The sequence below is a fragment of the Kogia breviceps genome, chromosome 16, assembly GCF_026419965.1.
Source record: "Kogia breviceps isolate mKogBre1 chromosome 16, mKogBre1 haplotype 1, whole genome shotgun sequence".
Lineage (NCBI taxonomy): Eukaryota > Metazoa > Chordata > Mammalia > Artiodactyla > Physeteridae > Kogia > Kogia breviceps.
Window position 1 is genome coordinate 21,428,214 of NC_081325.1, and position 20,002 is coordinate 21,448,215.

The 20,002-nt window shown below is 43.4% G+C and overlaps 1 protein-coding gene across 10 annotated transcripts in view; it reads left to right on the top strand.

Annotated features, from left to right (window-relative positions):
• Positions 1–18,901, top strand: part of LCP1 (lymphocyte cytosolic protein 1) — a 138,136-nt gene extending 119,235 nt beyond the window's left edge. For all 10 annotated transcript variants that reach the window (XM_067016626.1, XM_067016622.1, XM_067016624.1 and 7 more), the window contains 6 exons: positions 428–506; positions 1,084–1,198; positions 2,439–2,572; positions 10,471–10,594; positions 14,013–14,137; positions 17,076–18,901. In XM_067016626.1, the coding sequence (XP_066872727.1) occupies positions 428–506; positions 1,084–1,198; positions 2,439–2,572; positions 10,471–10,594; positions 14,013–14,137; positions 17,076–17,208 (710 nt within the window). In that variant the 3' untranslated portion in view covers positions 17,209–18,901. The remainder of the gene's footprint in view (positions 1–427; positions 507–1,083; positions 1,199–2,438; positions 2,573–10,470; positions 10,595–14,012; positions 14,138–17,075) is intronic.
• Positions 18,902–20,002: the final 1,101 nt, after the last annotated feature.

Sequence of the window (20,002 nt, forward strand, 5' to 3'; positions counted from 1 at the left end):
AGATTTTACTAACCCTCTAAGGTAAAGCTCAAATTGCACTCCCTCCAAATTTAGCCCAGAAAATTATCTCCTTTATCTCAACTCAAATATAAATATCTACCTCATAGGTTAGCACTCTAGCTTGCATGATCCCTCTTTGATGCCTATAATACTTGGTTTTCCAGAAAGAATGTAAGCCTTTGAGAGACAGCCCTGAAGAGTTTCCCCACACAGGATCTTGTGCACTACTAATAGATGCTCTAGAGATACTCATTGAATTGAAATGGAAAAAAAATTAACACAGAATAGCAACCCTCATCCAAATTCATTAGGGTTTTTATTTTTTTCTACTTTCAGTGTTTATTACGTCCTCTTTAGTTAAACTTTGATCATAAAAAAAGGCATATTTTCTAGGTACGTGAAAGATAACTGGTCTTCATTCATTTAGGTGAGACAAGAGAAGAACGGACATTTAGGAACTGGATGAACTCCTTGGGTGTAAACCCTCGAGTCAATCATTTGTACGGGTAAGAATATTGGGAGACTCTTCCTTAATATGAGGTACCAAGACCTGGAAAGATCCCCAAGATTTCAAATACCACCGTGGTGTGCAATTCTCTTTATAAAGTGTGTGCACCTCGGTGAGAAGGGGGAAATGCCACATTGAGCAGCAGATGTTAAGAAACTCACTTCCATACACCAATCTTGCTGTGTATTTAGTACAAAAATCATAACCCAGCAGCAAAAGGACAAATGGAATCCCTGTTGTAAACCCAAGATCTGCTCAGAAGCAGGCCAAACAGTAAATGTTCAGTTTGTGGTTGTATCTCCTCTACCATTTGTTAGAGCCGTATTTCTTTTTCTGAAGGCTGCGTGTTTCTGCTGAAGGGGCAAAGGTGGTCACACCGGGGAGACCTCCAGTAAATTCCCTCCCTTTCTCTGAGTCGAGGTTTCTTCACCTCTAAAGATGGAGCTACTGATGCCAGTGTTGCCAAGTTGCTGGGAATGTTCCTTGAGCTAATATATAAGGAATTGCCTGGCCCGCTGCGGGAGCTTCATAAATGCTGAGTATCTGAGAATTCTTTTGTGTTTGTTTTTGTTCAGTGACTTATCAGATGCCCTGGTCATCTTCCAGCTCTATGAAAAGATTAAAGTCCCTGTTGATTGGAACAGAGTAAACAAACCACCATACCCCAAACTGGGGGGCAATATGAAGAAGGTAAACCATGACTCTTTTTTTTTTTGGTTGTGTTGGGTCTTCGTTGCCTCACGCGGACTTTCTCTAGTTGCATCGAGTAGGGGCTACTGTTCATTGCGTTGCGCGGGCTTCTCAATGCAGTGGTTTCTCTTGTTGTGGAGCTCGGGCTTTAGGTGCACGGGCTTCAGTAGTTATGGCACATGGGCTCAGTAGTTGTGGCTCACAGGCTCTAGAACACAGGCTCAGTAGTTGTGGCGCACAGCTTTAGTTGCTCCACGGCATGTGGCATCTTCCCGGACCAGGGCTCAAACCCGTGTCCCCTGCATTGGCAGGCGGGTTCTTAACCACTGTGCCACCAGGGAAGTTCCAAACAATGACTCTTCTGATGTTCTGGTAGGCAGGTGAAGTCATAAGCCTGCAAGAATACCTTGTGAATACTTTATCAGGAGGCCAAACTTAGATAACTGTTTATCCATGGATTAAATTAGAGTACTGCAGTCAGAAACCTGAATGGTTTTATTAAAGTGAGTTCATTATTTCAGTTGATTACTTATTTATAATTCCATGTTGGATGTCTTTAAACTTTATGATGTAAAAATTCTAATTAAGATAATTAGAGCAAGCAGAGCTGCAGGGTTGCTTTTGCCCCAGCAAGATCATCATTCTAATTTTCTAAAGAATCGAAGCCTTGTACTAACAGTTTGACTTGTACAAATAGTATGTCTAGTGTCAACGTAATGGGAATACATTGTTTTGTAAAAGCAGCCATGGGGTTGGCACGAACATTTCCCACCATTTCTCGTGCCTGTGACCCAATGAGCCATGAGTCATAGCCACAGGAATACCTGTCCCACATATCGGTCTACTGTGTGCGTGTAGGATGGAGAATTCAGATGTTCTATGTCAATCTCTATGAATTCAGCTATTTTAGGAATATTATAGACAGGTTACTTAGTATGGCTGTCTAGTTCTGTAGTGTGATATAGCCATGAAAATGTTCATCATAATAATTCATTTTCGTTTTGCACTTAAAGTACACTATGAATATTTTTTTGGTGGGAGTGAGGGGTTCGATTTAAGAAAAGATAGAAAATTATTTGACTAACTTAGAATCCTAGAATTGCAGAACCAGACGAGGCTTGAGAGATCAATCAATCTTACCTTATTATTTCATTTTATGTCTTTATTATCTTATTTTCTCGGGTATTTATCATCATAGAGATGATGACATTAGATTGTTTCCCTTCCTGCTCATTAACAGCTTGAGAACTGTAACTATGCAGTGGAACTGGGGAAGAATCAAGCGAAATTTTCCCTGGTTGGCATTGCTGGACAAGATCTCAATGAAGGAAACCGCACCCTGACATTGGCCTTGGTCTGGCAGTTAATGAGAAGGTAATGCAACTCAGGGGAATGGTATTTTATTGAATGTATTCTTCATCTAGAAGAATACTTGCAAATTTCAGAGATGTGATTTAATTTAATAAAACTATATTTTAAGCTAAACTTAAAACCAAAGGAATGTTGGCGGGGCAGTCCTGTTTTGTTTTTTTTTTCTTCCGTTCAGTTCTGACAGTTTTGTTTCAGGTACTTTGAAACTCTGTTATTAGGTTCGTCAGTGTTTTAGATTGTTATGTTCTCTTAATGAATCACCCTTTTTCATATGGAGTGACCCTGTTTATGCCTGGTAATATTCTTTTCTCTAAAACCTATTTTTCCTGATATTAATACAGCCACTCCTGCTTCTTCTTTTTTTTTGTTGTTTTTTGTTTTTTGCGGTACACGGGCCTCTCGCTGCTGTGGCCTCTCCCGTTGCGGAGCACAGGCTCCCGACGCGCAGGCTCAGCGGCCATGGCTCACGGGCCCAGCCGCTCCGCGGCACGTGGGATCCTCCCGGACCGGGGCGCGAACCCGTGTCCCCTGCATCGGCAGGCGGACTCTCGACCACTGCGCCACCAGGGAAGCCCTACGTGTGAATTTTTATCAAAAATTATCTTCACAGACACGAACAATTCCATGGCTACTCTTTTAAGATCTCATATTTTTTATTGCATGATCTAACAGAGCTATTCCACTTTTTTTTTTTTTTTTTTTTTTTTTGTGGTACGCAGGCCTCTCACTGTTGTGGCCTCTCCCGTTGCGGAGCACAGGCTCTGGACGCGCAGGCTCAGCGACCATGGCTCACGGGCCCAGCCGCTCCGTGGCATGTGGGATCTTCCCGGACCGGGGCACGAACCAGTGTCCCCTGCATCGGCAGGCGGACTCTCAACCACTGCGCCACCAGGGAAGCCCTCCTGCTTCTTATTGATTAGTTTAGTGTGGCACATTTTTTTTCCATCCTTTAACTTTTAACTGATTTGTGTAACTACAGTCACGTATCTTTTAAAGGGACTTTCAGAATAAGGGGATAAATATGCTATATTTACCTGCATATCTGTCATTTCAGGTGCTTTTCTTCCCATGGTGTAGATCCAGATTTCAATCTGATATCATTTGCCTTCTACTTGAAATATTTCTAGCAGTGTGCATCTGTTAGCGAGGAATTATTTCAGCTTCTGTCTGTCTGAGAAAAATCTTTATTATATTTTCATTTTTGAAAGGTATTTTATCTGAGTGTACAATTCTAGGTTGATAGTTTTTTCTTTCACTATTTTGAAGATGTGTTCACTGTCTACTAGCTTGCATCATTTCCAATGATATATCTGTTGTCATTCCTGTCTTTGTTCCTCTGTATGTAATATGTCTTTCTTCCTCGGCTTCTTTTAAGATTTTCTCTTTATCACTCATTTTAAGTAATTTGGTTTTGATGTGCTTTGGTGTCTCTTGTGCTTGAGGTTTGTTGAGATTCTTGAATCTGTGGGCTTACAGTTTTCATCAAATTTGGAAAATACTTGGCTTCTATTTCTTCAAATATGACTCCTGTACCCACCCTCTAGTTTTTGGGGAACTCCAGGTACACATTTATTTGGTTATTTGAAGTTGTCCCAAAATTCACTGTTGCTCAAATCATCTTTTTCCTTTACATTTCATTTTTTTCCTCTCTCTGTTTCATCTGGGATAATTTCTATTGCCTTGTCTTAAATTCACTGCTCTCTTCTTCTACAATGTCTACCATTAATTCCATTTGGTGTATACTTTCTTTTATCTCAGACATAATAGTTTTCGTGTATAGAAATTTGATTTGGGTCTTTTTGACATCTCCTCTATTTCTTTCCTTAACCTTCTTGAACATATAGCATATGATTACAATAACTGTTATTTCTGGGTCTGTTTCTATTAACTGATTTTTATCTTCATTATGGGTCATATTTTTCTGCTTCTTTGCATGCCTACTGATTTTTCATAGTATGTGAGGCACTGTGAATTTTACCTTGCTGTGTGCTAGATATTTCTGTATTCCTTTAAATATTCTTGAATTTTGTCCTGGGATGCAGTTAAGTTACTTGAGCATAATTTGATCCTTTGGGGGCTTACTTAAAATCTTAATTAATCTCGAGCTAATTTTGTCTCTCAATACTGAGATAATCTCTTCTGAGTACTTGATGCTCCATATATCATGAGATTTTTCCACTCTGACTGGTAGGAACCAGATTTATGCCAGCCCTGTGTGAACTCCAAGGATTGTTCTGCCCATTCATTTCTGAAAGTTCTTTTCCCAGCCTCTGGTAATTTCCTCACATGAATGCTCCAAGTAGCACTCAGCTGAACACTTGAGGCAAACCCTCTGAAGATCTCTGGAGCTTTCTCTCTAGATGACTGTCCTCTCCGGGCAGCTCTCTTCTCTCCGCTATTCTGCCCCACACATTCTAGCACCCTGGCTTCCTTGAGTTCTCAACCCTGTCCACTTGGCTCAGGGTCACTGGCATGCTCTGTTTGAGTTCTCTCCCCCTGCACTGCAGCCTGGAAACTCTCATGAAATAATCTGGGACAATCTTAGGGTTTACCACATTTGTTTTCCTTCTCTCAGGGACCACTGTTTTGTGCTTCCTGTTGTCCAATGTCTGAACAATGTTGTTTCATATTTTTTCATTGTGCTTCATGTGTTTAAGGCAGAAAAGTAAACTGGTCCCTGTTATTCCATCATGACCAAAAGCAGAATTTCCTGCTACTTCCTTAACAGAGAACTTTAGATACCTTTTAGAGTCAAACATAAAATTGATTAATGTGAGAGCTATGTGGCCATATTATTTAAGCAATAGTAGAATATAATAAGATATACAAATAGAAAATAAATGGTGAGAAAAGTAAACAATTTTTGGTACAAAAGCATGAGCCTGGGAAGAATTCTAGACAGCAGATCTGTAAGCATGAACTGGTTTACTTTTACATGCTTTGCTCTTTCCCCCTTTACTGATAGCTCCAACCAGGCAGAAGTCTTCCGTTCCTTAATTAGAACCTATGTTAGTGTGACTTAATTCATTTTTCTACCTGGAAGGAAGCCCAAGAAACCATATGTCACATTACATTATGTCTAACAAGGTAATGGCAGAGACAAGGGTTTGTCCCTAAGCACTGCTGCTTTATTCCCAGGCCACTGTCTGCAGATCCTAATATTTATAATGGTCCTTGGAGTAATCATGTCAGTGTCTCCAGGTGATGTAGGGTGATCAGAAATGATCATAATCAATTTAACTACCAGATTTTCATTTGCTTTATCAAGTATGATGCTCCATTACTCCTTTCTCAACTGGGATCTCTTTAATGATTGAAGGTAGACGTCATAAGGCTTCTCTGGCACAGAAAACTGTAGAGCTATACTGCATGTATCTAGAACATCACTGAAAGTTCCTAATGGCCGTTCTCACTGGTGTATTTGCAGAAACGATTTCTGAACTACTCTCTATTTTCTTTCACATGTGTTTTTAATTCTTAACAGACTAGATTTTGGTACTGATTTTTTTAAAAACCAAAGCAAAAGTCTTTTTAGTTGCAACAGTTAAATTGACTTATGGGTTTGAAGATGAAATTATCTTTGATATTTTCTATTTTAGTGACTTAAAAAGAAAACTCAGGCCAACTCTATTCTATTTTGAATTTCATAATATCTGAAAATCACTTTGTAATATGATCTTCATTCTGGAAGTTTTATAAAAATGTGACCCAACATCATAGTTTAAGGCTAGTATATATGTGATAAGGGCTAGTTTGCTGCTGTGTCTCTACCTGCTAAATAAGTCATATTTCTCATGAGTCTTTACTATATAAGAATTGTGCCTATAAGAAAATGGACAGAGAAATGCATTACTGTGAAAGGCGATGAAATGACTGATAATTATGTAAATGCCACCAGAAGGGTATTTTTTTTTTTCTCTGTGTGCCACACATTAACAGAGCTAATAAATTTAGAGCCAGTTCTAGCTGGAATTTATTTCATTGGATTTCACAGATGTGCTAATTTGGTCATTTATCCGGACAATAAATGGCATGTCATTTTTCCCTCTAGAAACAAATGAAAGCTTAAACCTCCCTTTCCCCTTCAGTAGCCTGGAAATCATTCTCAGATTGGAAAGCTGGCAAATTGCACGTGTCTAAGTTTGGAGACCAAAGCCTGAGGCAAGTTAGGCTGCTGGCAGACAGCCACAATAGTTAGACTCCAACAGATGAATCAAGAGTCTGAGGCAGGCAAAGGAGGGACTTCTCCCCAGATCAAACAGGCTGTGGATGGTGAATTGGGGATAGGTCCTTGAAAAACAAACTACTGAGGTATGTCCCTCTGGGTCACATGTTAAATAAATAACACAAGTGTTTGATGGCAGGAAGGCACACAAGTCATAATCACAGCCCCTCCAGCCCCACCCCCCATCCATCGTCTGCTGTTGGATGAGGCCCTGGCTTAAGCTGGAGCTCATGGGGCATTTCGTTTTGACAGAGGGGTTCTCAGCACCGCGTGGTGTGCAAACACCAGGGATACTGGGATCTTGTCTGCAGGGTTCCATTTAACGATAGCACAGTCCCCCCAAAACATGTTTCATGATAAGGAGTGATTATCTCACAAGGAAAATCCTAGGAAGACACAAGCCGAATTGATTTTTGTTTTCAATTTTGAATCTGCCTTTGGTGCTTCATGGACTTTCTAGACTGGAGTCTGCAACCTAAATTTTGGCCTTTCTTCCCTTTGTTTTTCTGATGCCCTTACAAGCAGGTGTCTGATTCCGTTTAAACCTCCACATGTCCCTTGAGGTGACAGAAGGACACCTCTGTGCTCACTGGCACTGTGTGCCTCCATGGGGGGGCTGTTCTCAGACCCCTGAATGCAGTCAGCTGCCTCCAGGATGTTCTGTGTCTAAGTTTCCCTGTCCCTTTGTGGCCTTTTGTATTCGCATGAATAGACTTTTGCATAAAGGTGAGCTTCTCCTCTGTACCATTTTCTTCCCTCACTCAAGGAGTGGCTTGAAAGCACTGCTCCTGTCCACTGGAGAGAGTCAACAGAACAGCCTGGGCCTCCTGGCAAAGGGAAGTGAGAGTTCGGTCCTGAGATGAGTGAGGCTGCTGGAAGATTAAACCTAGTCTGTTTCTCAGGTTATTTATGGATGTGACCTGATGAAACAAACACTAACCCACCATCTCTTAATGAGTGAACCAGGCAGAAATTCTTACATGCTATAGTAAATGCTGGTAACTTTATGCACATGCTGTTAGGAAACAAGCCGGTTATGACGTAAATGATACGATCAAACCAAGGCCTTTTTCCAAACTAGTAATATTTTGAAAATCTAAATGGAACTTATCCCACGTGTACTCGTTATTCCTTAGCATTTTGGTCCCATCTCTGGGCCCAGACTAAGCATTTCCCATCTCGACTTTCTCCTTGCTTTTTCTGGGAGAAAATCTTTCTGTTCGTCTCATCTACTACTCTCCTCTTTCAGTTGCTAGATGCCCAGTAGGTACTGGGCATCTGCTAACCCGTGAAAGCACTGAGATGAATATGGTCTGTGGGACTCAGTCCAAGGGCACGAGGTAGGCAGACAGACATGCACGTCACCTCCATCAAAAGCTCTGGGAAACAGGCTGGAAGCAAGTGTAGCGATAATGATTAATATACTGCATGGGTCAGAAAAATGATGCTTGAACTGGGACTTGTTCTCAGGATTAGAAATTCACTAGAGAGGAAGGACGTCCAAGGCAGAGCGCGCATCTGGGTCATGGAAGCAGGAGGCAGGAGGACACGTGGTGCGGTCGGTGAGCTGCTGATCGTTCTGTGCAGCTGGAAGAACGTGAGTGCGTGTGACCATAAAGCCTTGAAGAAGGAGGGGAAGGAGCAAATGGGAGAGGCACTGAAAAGGGACGCTCGGGTCAAATTGCGAAAGGACTCGGGTGCCATTCTAAGGAATTGGATCTGTGTTCTTTGGGCCTCGGAGAGTCCCTTTAAATGACATGACTGGAACGGTAGTTTAGAAAAGGCAGAATGAAGAGGAACCAGCTGATGTGAGGGAGTCTGGGGAGGTGTCACTGAGAGGACTTGGGTGCCAGATGGGTCCTCATGACTTTACTGTTTTGATAAAGAAAAGTTGCAGAAACCCGTTTCCTCCCCATCGCCAATGAGAGGAATGCCCTTTCACCTGAAGGAAGCAGGGCATTGCTCCTGTTTCTGAGATTACACTTGGAAACCATGCGGGAGATTGTGGAAGAACTGTGTTTAGCGCAGAAGCAGTGACTGGAGGAAGATACCCGATGGATTCTGTAATGGGCAAAACCCCTGAGCACCCAAGTGGAGGGTGACCTCATTTAGGGAGGCCCTGCAGACAGGACTCAAGGGCAGGATACTTGAGTTTCATTTTGGACAACACACACTGCAACTCTAGTCTTCCGTGGGTAATTTGACTCTCCCCCCGTACAAGACTGAACCGTGAGGCCAGCAGACCTGCCCACCTGCTCTACTGCTCGGCTCTCTCCCTGGGTGTACCCTTTGAGAGAGATTAGCTTGGGGAATGGTGAGTCTTCTCTGCTCCGTGGAATTTTAACAGCTTGGAGCATCTTCTTAATGTTTCCCCTGCAAAACCCACTTCTCATAACAGTATGTATCTGAGGCAATTCTTACCCTCAAACTAGAGATTAACTAGAGATTAATGTGTATTCCCAATATTTCTACTTCTGTGATACACAGAGGAAACTCTTTTATATTTTTGCCTTATTATGTTGGCTGCCTGGGCTTTGAAGTATAGCTGATTTACAATGTTGTGTTAATTTCTGCTGTACAGCAAAGTGATTCAGTTATATATATATATCTATGTATATGTATATATACATTCTTTTTCATACTCTTTTCCATTATGGTTTATCACAGGATATTGACTATAGTTCCCTGTGCTATACAGCAGGACCTTGTTGTTTATCCATCCTGTATATAATAATTTGCATCTGCTAACCCCAAACTCCCAATCCATCCCTTGGCCACCCTCTTCCCCCTTGGCAACCACAAGTCTGTTCTCTATGTCTGAGAGTCTGTTTCTGTTTCATAGATACGTTCATTTGTGTCATATTTTAGATCCCACATATAAATGATATCATATGATATTTGTCTTTCTCTGTCTGACTTACTTCACTTAGTATGATAATCTCTAAGTCCATCAATGTTGCTGTAAATGGCATTATTTCATTCTTTTTATGGCTGAGTAATATTCCGTTGTATATATGTACCACATCTTTATCCATTCATCTGTCGATGGACATTTAGGTTGTTTCCATGTCTTGGCTAATGTGAATAGTGCTGCTATGAACATTGGGGTACATGTAGCTTTTTGAATTATAGTTTTTTCTGGATATATGTGCTTGGCCTTTTCTAACACTGAATTGTTCCTTGATTTTCATAGTTCCTTTAAGAAAAGCATCACTGGTTCAAATCCTTTGTTTCATTTTCCTTTCCCTGCTTCTCTTCTGCTTTCTCTCTGTACAATGACAGTGGTATTTGCTCTGCATCTCACTCTAAGTATAAAGTTCTATTTTGTTATTCTAAAAGGAACTAATGTCATTACATATTCATTTTTCCTCAGATATAGTGGTGTTCAGGCCATCTTCTGTGACAGGAAAAAGAAAAACTTTGCTATGCTGGCGACTCTCTGTGAATAGTGAATTCTTTTTTAAAAAATTTTATTGGAGTAGAGTTGATTTAAAAATGTTGTGTTACTTTCTGCTGTACAGCAAAGTGAATCACTTATACACATACATATATCCACTCTTTTTTAGGTTATTTTCCCATATAGGTCATTACAGAGTATTGAGTACAGTTCTCTGTGCTATACAATAGTGAATTCTTTAGCAACTTTTCTCCAGAAATCACTCTTGATTTTGTCCAGGTACACACTGAATATTCTTGAAGAACTTGGAGGTGGGCAGAAGGTCAACGATGACACTATTGTCAACTGGGTGAATGAAACATTGAAGGAAGCGGAGAAAAGTTCACGCATCTCTAGTTTCAAGGTAACACGCGTGTCTCCTGCTCGCGGCCACCTAAGCATTGTGCTTATCTTTATTGCTTCCGCTCTGTTTTCAAGAGTGACCTTCAGTGTGAGGTCTTTGAGGCTCCCCCTCCCGTTTTGATTTTGCTTGAATGACCCATTATTGTTTTGACCTTCATAGGCCATTTCATTGACAGATTTCTCGTCGTTTTCTCCCGTAATAATTAATTTTAAAAACCCAATCGTTTTTTTACATGGGATTTTAGACGTTGTCCTTCCAAAGTAATGTAAAATATAATGTTTTTTAAATGTACATAGCCCCGTGGTTCAGACTGTCAACATAATGAGGTGAAATGTAAAATGCTAAAAGATCTCCCATGGGATGTTTTTCTTCTGAAAAAAAAAGCAGTTGTTTACTTGTATGCAAATCCCATTTTTATTAATAACAGCATGACATTTTATTACATTTCTTCACTCATGTTTTATACATTAGCTGGATCCTTCCTCAAGGGCCCTGCGCACTTGAGCGACAGTATAATGTCTGCGTCATATCTTAACTACAATTTCCTGGCTTAAAGGTCAAGGTGGCGGAGAGGGACCCCTTCAGAGTTATATTAACAGGGCGGGGGCTTCCCTGGTGGCGCAGTGGTTGAGAGCCCACCTGCCGATGCAGGGGACACAGGTTCGTGCCCCTGTCCGGGAAGATCCCACATGCTGCCGAGCTGCTGGGCCCATGAGCCATGGCCGCTGAGCCTGCGCGTCCAGAGCCTGTGCTCTGCAACCAGAGGGGCCACAACAGTGAGAGGTCCGCGTACCGCAAAAATATCAATCCTCTGCTTCAAAATCAAGAAAAAACTGAAAATCTCTCCCCTCTCAGAAAGGGCAGAAGGTATATCTCTAGGCTGGGCTCTACCAGGAGTGCCCGGCCCTGTGAGCTCAGCACAGGAAACGGCCAGCTCTGTCCTCCCTCTGCTTTTACCAGCCGTTTGGTCTGGAGGTCGAAGTGGAGGCTGGTGACCGATGTGAGCAAGTCCTTCCAGAAGGACATTTGGGAAGGCGGTGGCGAACAGCACAGTAGAGGGGTGCCCCCAGGATAGAGCGCGGTCTCAGAACGAGGGGGCTCCTTGTTTGTAACAGGGGGCTCCTCATTTCCTCTCCGCAGACATTATGAAGACAGCTTTACCATTTTCCTGATTTTTTTCCTTTTTTTGGCTGCTTCGGGCGGCATGCGGGATCTTAGTTCCCTGACCTGGGATCCCACCCGCGGCCCCTGCAGTGGAAGCGTGGAGTCTTCACCACTGAAGCACCAGGGAAGTCCCAGCGTTTTCCTGATTTTATAGTGAGGAAACTGGGGGCTCGTTTAACTCCTGAGCTTACAGCTAGTAATTGCATCAGGGAGGGGAAAGCACCTTTCACCTGCGAGGTGAGGTTATAGAGCGGAGAGTATCTATAGGTCACTTGACCATGGCTATGAAGTGAATAGCCCCGGGCGCGCGTCTCTCTGTAAAACAGCTGCCGCTTTACAGGAATGCGTCCCATTTCATTACCCAGCAGCTTCTGGGGTGACCCCGTGGGGATTCACTCTTGGGAACGTTTGGCAATTTTTTGCCCCTTGTGACGCTCTGCGCTAATTTTCTCCTGTCTTCTCACGGAGTCATTGCGGAATTGATTAGGTCGAAAGGACCGCAGAAGGAAAATGTCAGATTAGCCCCACACTGCTTTTAAGTGAAACCCTTCAAAAACTGAGCACAGCGCACCCCGATTAACCGTTGCAGAAACAGTCCTGGGCCCTCCTCACCTATGAACGCTGCCAGCTGCTGGCCATCTCTCTGCCTGTCAGCCCACCAAGACTGTGGGAAGGAAGTAGGAAAGAAGGTGAAACTCAAATCTCTCCATTTTGCTTCCGTTGTGCTTCTTTACCAAAAAATTCTATGGAGATAGAAGCTCAGGCTAATGGTGGAAATTACATGACAATTATATGTATATTGATCTTAATTTTGTGGTAGTTCTTACATAACCCAGAAGTAAATAAAAATGGACCCATTCTATTTTTAAAAATACTATTCTACCTCTACAGAGGGCCAGTGCTGGAGACCTAGCATCTTGCAGGGGTCCTGTGTCTTGTTTCTTTGTTAGAATTGGTTCTGATTTGGACCCAGAAAGTATGAGGTGTTTGAACTTGACTGTGTTCAGATGGTGACACACAGTTGCCTCGACATGTCTGTACTCACAGGTGCAGAGTTTTGTGCATTTACACCTTAAAAGCATTCACAGGGAGTTCCCTGGTGGCTCAGTGGTTAAGAATCCGCCTGCCAACACAGGGGACACAGGTTCGATCCCTGGTCTGGGAAGATCTCACTTGCCGCGGAGCATCTAAGCCCGCGAGCCACAACTACTGAGCCCGCGAGCCACAACCACTGAGCCTGCGCACCTAGAGCCCGTGCTCCGCAACAAGAGAAGCCACCGCAATGAGAAGCCCGCGCACCGCAACAAAAAGTGGCCCCCGCTCGCTGCAACTAGAGAAAGCCCACGCGCAGCAACGAAGACCCAGTGCAGCCAAAACATAAATAAATAATGTTCCTTTTAAAGAAAATTCAGGTAGAACCTTTAAAAAAAAAAAAAAAAAAAAGCATTCACAGCTTTGTGTGTGTCCATCAAACTGTTTACAGACACCAAAGAAAGAGCCCAAGATTTTAAGTCAGAATACCTGGGTTCAGATCCTAGCCCCAGCACTTATTAGCAAGCCACCTTAACCTCCGAAACTCCCTTTGCTAGCTGTAAATTAAGATGAGATGCCTCCATCCAAGGCTTGTGGCAATAAGCGAGATAACCTATAAAAAGTACTGAGCAAACTGCGAGACTCCAATGGATATTAGGTGCAGTCATTGCATTTGATCACGTAATTTCTGTCACTGTCTACCTGGACCTGTGGACCCTTTTCTTTCCCTAAGGTCCCCAGGAGAGGGAGCATTCACTGAATCCCGTCCAGCTGAGCCCGCATCGCTCTCCCTGCCTGTCACCTCTGGGACGTCCCCTGAAAATGAAGAGGGGTTCCTCTTAATGTCTTTAGTCTCTCTTTTCTGATGGTTTCTTTTTCAAATCATCCCGTCCTCTACTAATAGCCAGTACTTGGATGAAACATACTATCTGTCACCCTCTCTGCTTTTGTCTAGTTGCTCTAAATGCCTTCCATTCACTGTTTGGGAAAGACTCCCTGCCTGTTGGCAGACAATGGATTTCCTCCACTTAGTGAAGCAGCTACTAGTGATGCCCCTACAGAAATGACCACTGGTTTGAAACACCATGTGCGACACCGTGGCATTTCCCACACCAGGACGTATATGTTAGTATTTAAGAGGAAAGAACCACTCACTTGCCTCGAGCCAAATAGAAGTAACTTGGGAGCATATTGTTAAAAACCATGCTTTCTCTCTATGCAGGACCCAAAGATTAGTACAAGTCTGCCCGTCCTGGATCTCATTGATGCCATTCAACCAGGTTCCATTAACTATGACCTCCTGAAGACAGAAAACCTGAACGACGAAGAGAAACTCAACAATGCAAAGTACGTAAATAAACCTGGGGTCAGGGAGGAAAGGGTGAGCTGGCATCTGGGTAGCTGTGAACTCCAGTGCCGGTGCCTTCGTGCAGACACTTTTAGGTTCACCGTTGATGCTTTTTCTCCTCATGAAGTACTGTGTCCCGTCATCATTATTTTCAGTACTGGCCAATAGCAGTTTAAGCCTCCAGGTGTTAGAGGGAACAAGACAAAAATGATTGATAACAATTGAAATTGAAAACAGTTGACTTCTGATTGATAAGCAAGCCTGTAATTTCATAAAACCAATTTCCTAATCATAATCTATGGGAGGCTTCCTGAATAGAGTTTGTACACGGGTGCGTGCAAACATAAACATGCTATTTGTGAATATCTGTGGAGATGCATGGGCAGGGGTGGGGTTCAAGACCAGAGTCTTCACCAGCTTGAGAGCAATAGCCATTTGCTTTACTTGTAGAATGAGGGTCAGCAGAACCCAAACTTGGTCTGTTGTCAGCTTTTTTTTTTTTTTTGGCGGTACGCGGGCCTCTCACTATTGCGGCCTCTCCCGTTGCGGAGCACAGGCTCCGGACTCGCAGGCTCAGCGGCCATGGCTCACGGGCCCAGCCGCTCCGCGGCATGTGGGATCTTCCCGGACCAGGGCACGAATTCGTGTCCCCTGCATCGGCAGGCGGGCTCTCAACCAGTGTGCCGACAGGGAAGCCCTGTTGTCAGCTTTTATACATCAGGTTTTATTTACATAGTTTCTATAGCTCTTTCCCTGATACAACAGCAGAGTTGAAATAGCTGTGACAAAGCCCACAGAGTCTGAAATATTTGCTATCTGGTCTTTATGGAAAGCTTGCCTTCCTAGAGAGGTGCCTTTCTCAAAGCAGGCTGTATTAGTTCCTAGGTCTGCCATAACAAAATACCACAAGCAAGGTGACTTCAAACAACAGAAATTTCTTCTCTCACTGTTGTGGAGTCTAGAAGTCCAAGATCAAGGTGTCGGCAGGGTTGGTTCCTCCTGAGGGCTTGGATGGAGAATCTGTCCCGCACCTCCCTCATCCTTGGGCTTATAGGTGCACCACTCCAATCTCCAACCCTGTCTTCACATGGCCTTCCCTGTGTTTCTGTGACTTCAAGTAGCTGTCTTCTCTCTGTGTGTGTATGTCTGTGTCTCTTCTCCCTCTCTTATAAGGACATCAATCATACTGGATTAGGGCTCCAACCTACCCCAGCATGACCTCATCTGAACGAACTATACCTTAAATAACACTTTTTCCAAATAACATCACCATCTGAGGTACCAGGGGTTAGGGCTTCTGCATATGTTTCTGGAGGTGGGCAGTATTCAACCCGTAACACAAGTCCAGGGTTAACAAATGACTGGTGCCCAGCTGCCCTGCTGTGTATCTTATCCCAGCAGGGCCCTTCTCTCTGTGCCCAGTTTGGGAAAGTGGGGACGTGCGTTCCTGGTATGCTGGTGTTTAGCACAGTCTAATGGAGAGAAGAGAGATAATTCAACAGCAGTTACAGTAGAGTGTGAGGGATGGTATGGAAGGAGGGTCCCAGGGTGCTGTGGAGGGGACAGGAAGGGAACTGAAGCTCTACCAAATAACATCTAAGCTGGGACAGATTGAAAGGACAAGTAAGAAGGAGCTGGACACGTGAAAGAAAGACTATACCAGCAGAGGGAAGAACATGGATGAAGACCCAGAAATTGAAAAAAAAAAAAAAAAAAAGGCCTTGAACCTATAGATGTTCGAGAGGGATGTGATTAAGTTTAAGGAACTTGCCCAAGGTTTTACAATTATCAAGTGGTTCAACTGAAATTCAGAGTCTGACTTCAGAGCCCAGGCTCCTAAGCATGTCCTGTAAGGGCAAGATAACAAAATTACTTAGAAAAAATGGGTAAAAAGAATTATATAGAATCCTAAAGGTGGCTATGGTGGCAGGATTGTGCATGGTTTGTTTGGTTTTTGAAGCTCTATTTTCTAACTTCTTAATAATTTTTCCTCTATTTTATAATGGAAAAATTAATTTTATTTCATGAATAATTAATATAGAGGAAATGATTGAGAGATGGACAAGGATAAAGAATGGGGATGCTCGGGCCCAGTGCTCTTAAGTTAATTTGATCAATAAAGTAAGAGTAAAGTTATTTCAGGAGAGCAAAGGGAGTAATGGGGCTTTGGGTGGAATGGAGAATCTTTGCAGTAGCCACTGCAAGAAGTTACTAGATAATGAATGAGGAGAAGAAAAGAACTGCCAGGTAATAGCGTTGGCTCATTTGAAAATAGACTACAGCTAATAAAAATTATCTTCATATAACTATAAACAGAGCAAAAATATTCTGCTACAGCTCTGGTAATCTTATGTGAAAAATGTGTGTAATGTAAAACTCTGGTTATTCTACTACTATAGTATCATAAATAAATACACATACATGTAGGTGAGGATTAGAATGGAACAAGGAAGAAAGGACTTGATGGGTAAGGTCGAGGTATTACAGATGCCTTTCCCCTTTTTTCTGCCTTGTAAAAATGTTTCTGTAGTTGAAATGGTGTCTGCAGACTTTCCCTAGCACACACTCTTGTTCAGTTCTAGGACTTTTTCTGCCACTGTACAGCCCAAGCGAATAAGCATGCTGTGGGCACCGAAAGTGGTGCTAGCTAGGAAGCTCTCTAAGGACAAATAATAAATTTAGTAATTATCACGAGGCTGGACAGCAAGTTTGACGGAGTCAGGAGCTTTGTAAGGCCAGCATTTGCCCTCAAATCGCGGGAGGAACCCAGTGATTGGCTCCAGCCATACCAGGAATGAGCTCTGTATAGCAGATAGTTTATAGTGCAGAGCAGAGAGTATATGGTAGAGATTATACAGAATGACTATAACTGTGATCCTCAGGGGTCCCCTTCATGCTTGCTTAGGCTCCCCTCATTCTTCCTCTTTTCTCTTTTAGGTATGCCATCTCTATGGCCCGAAAAATTGGAGCAAGAGTATATGCCCTTCCAGAAGACTTGGTTGAAGTGAACCCCAAGATGGTCATGACAGTGTTTGCTTGCCTCATGGGGAAAGGAATGAAGAGGGTGTAAGGCCCAGCGGGCAGGACTGGAGGCGCGCATGCGTTTCTGACTGCTCGCTCCCAGGAGACACGGGGACAAGTCAGACCATTCCAAAGTTTTCAACTTGGTGACATTATACAAGGTTCCACAAAAAATGTGTATCCGTTCAGCCAAGTAGCCTTCGTGTATTTAACAAAAAGTGCTTTATTCTTTGCAAAAGACCCAGGCTCTTACAAATTTTTTTTTATCATTGAATTGATTGCTTTGCAAATCTAGAGACAAAAAGAACTGATTTTCCAGGCACCCTTTCTGCTTTTGCCACTTTAGTCAAGTATAGAAGCTGTATGTAGTGTTGTTAATTTTAACATAATCTTTCAAACCAGCTTAAATCGGCTGCTTTCTTGTTTAGGGTGAGAACCAGGAGGGGAGAATCATCAAACCAGCCCTAAAACCGGCTTCTGGAGGCCAGCGTTTGATCTGTTACGAGCCTCGTTCGTGTAGCCCTTCTGCACTCTGTCTCCCTGTGACTTTGTTCTCCACGCTCTCAGAACTCTGCCTTCTCTGTGGCCGACCTCTGCTGGCCATCCTCCTCTTGGGGCCATTTTGGATCATGTGACAAATCAGTCAGGCTGTTGGGATCTCCAAGAGTCTCTGGTAACCTGAAGACCTAAGACTCATCATCAGAGCCTTTTCTCAGAACTAGGGTCCCAAATGTCATCAGATTTTATTTTTTCAGCCAATAGGAAGCCCTCTGTTTTTAACTCTACGATTTGGGCTCTGACCAGATCTAACATCTTGACTACTGTGCCTTCAAATAGATTCTCACTTAACTCTTGGTGGAAGGTTCTATCCAAGGAGGGTGTCATTGAGCAGCAAAACACTAGGGGGCAGTGCAGAGCCATAACAAAGCATCTGTTCTTGGGTGCTGCCTCTCCGTGTATTTAGCTCTGTGTGTTAGATCTAGTTATTGTGGTATGGCTGGACATCTGGTGACTGGGAACCATCTTGCTCTGATTTCATTTGCTCTTAGATCATAGTGTATGTGATTGCTGCCAGGCCATAGGACCAATGTTTACTTTTTTGGTACCCTCAAGCTCCCAGGGGCCATATGTGCCAATGACCAGTGACCCCCACCTCACCCCTGTACCCCAACACACACACACACACACACACACACACTCACATACACACATACCTAGCCAGGTGTCAAGCTGGGTAAGAACTGGCTGCATTGCTTTGCAAAGAGCTAATGACTGGATAGTTAAAGAATTCCAAAATAAAACCAGAGGAACAGTGTGAATTTGAGCAGCTTTAATAGACTATGCAATTTCCTTGAAAAGTTACCAAAGGCTAAATAGCAACAGAGCACTGGGCACCAACACTAGACCCCCGCTATCATAGTGGAAGAGCTCGTCAATGAGGTATCTTCTTTAGGAGGTGGTATGTAGTGGAACTTAGCCATTTTTCAAAGCAATTGAAATGCATCGCCCCAGCTCTGCTCCTTGGCAGTGGGCTCAGGAAGCCGACATGTGGCTTCTCCCGGCCCATAACCTGTGTTTCTGCTGCATCTGAATGCAAAGTGGTTGGCTTTGTCTTAATCTGCACTTCATCATGTAGCCTCAGACAGTTCTCCCCCATCTGCCTCCAGGAAGCATGTTACTGCCTTAAAGGACAATGAAGATAAAGTAATGCTCAGTTCTCTCCAAATAAAAAGTTCCCTGTACTGGATGTCTTCTGAAGGTTTCGTAAGAGTATACTCTAACTTATTCATTCATTCAACCAACACGCCCTGAGGGCTGAAATGTGTCAGGCACTGCGCACGGTTTTGGGAATACACCTGTAAATGAGGCAGGCATTGCGCTCAGCTGATCAGGAAAGCCTGATGATAAACAACTCCACTGACAGCTGTGATGAGCGATGGATGCGGGCAGGGTGAGACAGGCTTACAACAGAGGAAGCCATCTAAGAAATATTATAGCTGAAAATAATATAGCTGAAATAATATAGCTGAAAGCTGAAGAGTAAGTTGGAGGGAGTTGGACAAAGAGGAGGCCAGAATGAAAGGTTTAAGACACAGATTCTCAGACACACAGTGAACCCAGTCATGAGCAAAAGCCAGACTTGGGAATTGGTGTGAAACGGTTTCTAGACTGATTCGAGGAGGAATCTTTAGGGCTGGTGGTGCCTGGGGTTTCCTCTCTAGCCTGGCTGGGCCTCACTTTGGGTGGCACGGGGTGGGAGGCAAGGTGTTTGCTGAGGAATTTTCCTGCAGCCGGCCCCCGCAGGTGGGCTGCTGGCACAGAAAAGCATCTGTTTGGCAGGGTCACATCCTGTGCTGCACAGGTATCACTCGCCCCCACAGCTGCTGGGAAGCTGGGCTTTTGTGCTTAAGCCGTGCGTCCTGGCTTCACCAGCAGCAGCTCTTTGGAGATGGCACTTTCCTGGCCTGACATTCCTACAGCGTCTACACTTAGGAGGTAGCGGCCTGCCTTACATCTCAAGAGGTTAACAATATTAAGTGTGTTTTTGTGTGTATAAGACTGCACTGATAGGTCCTGACCAGAAAGACTGAACAGGTACAGGAATGCAGAATACTATCAAGGGAAGAATACTAAGACTCTTGGAGACGAGAAGGCTAAAGGAATACAGCCATCTGAACACGATAATTTTTCTAAATTTAAAAGTTTATTGTTACATTTTAGCCCATCGAAATATGACATCAGAAAGTAAAATTGTACCAAAGGGTCTACAGTGGAAAGCAGAAGCAGGCCACCTTCCTACCCCCGTGTCTAGTGATGTGCTTTAAAGCCAGCTCATATTGGCT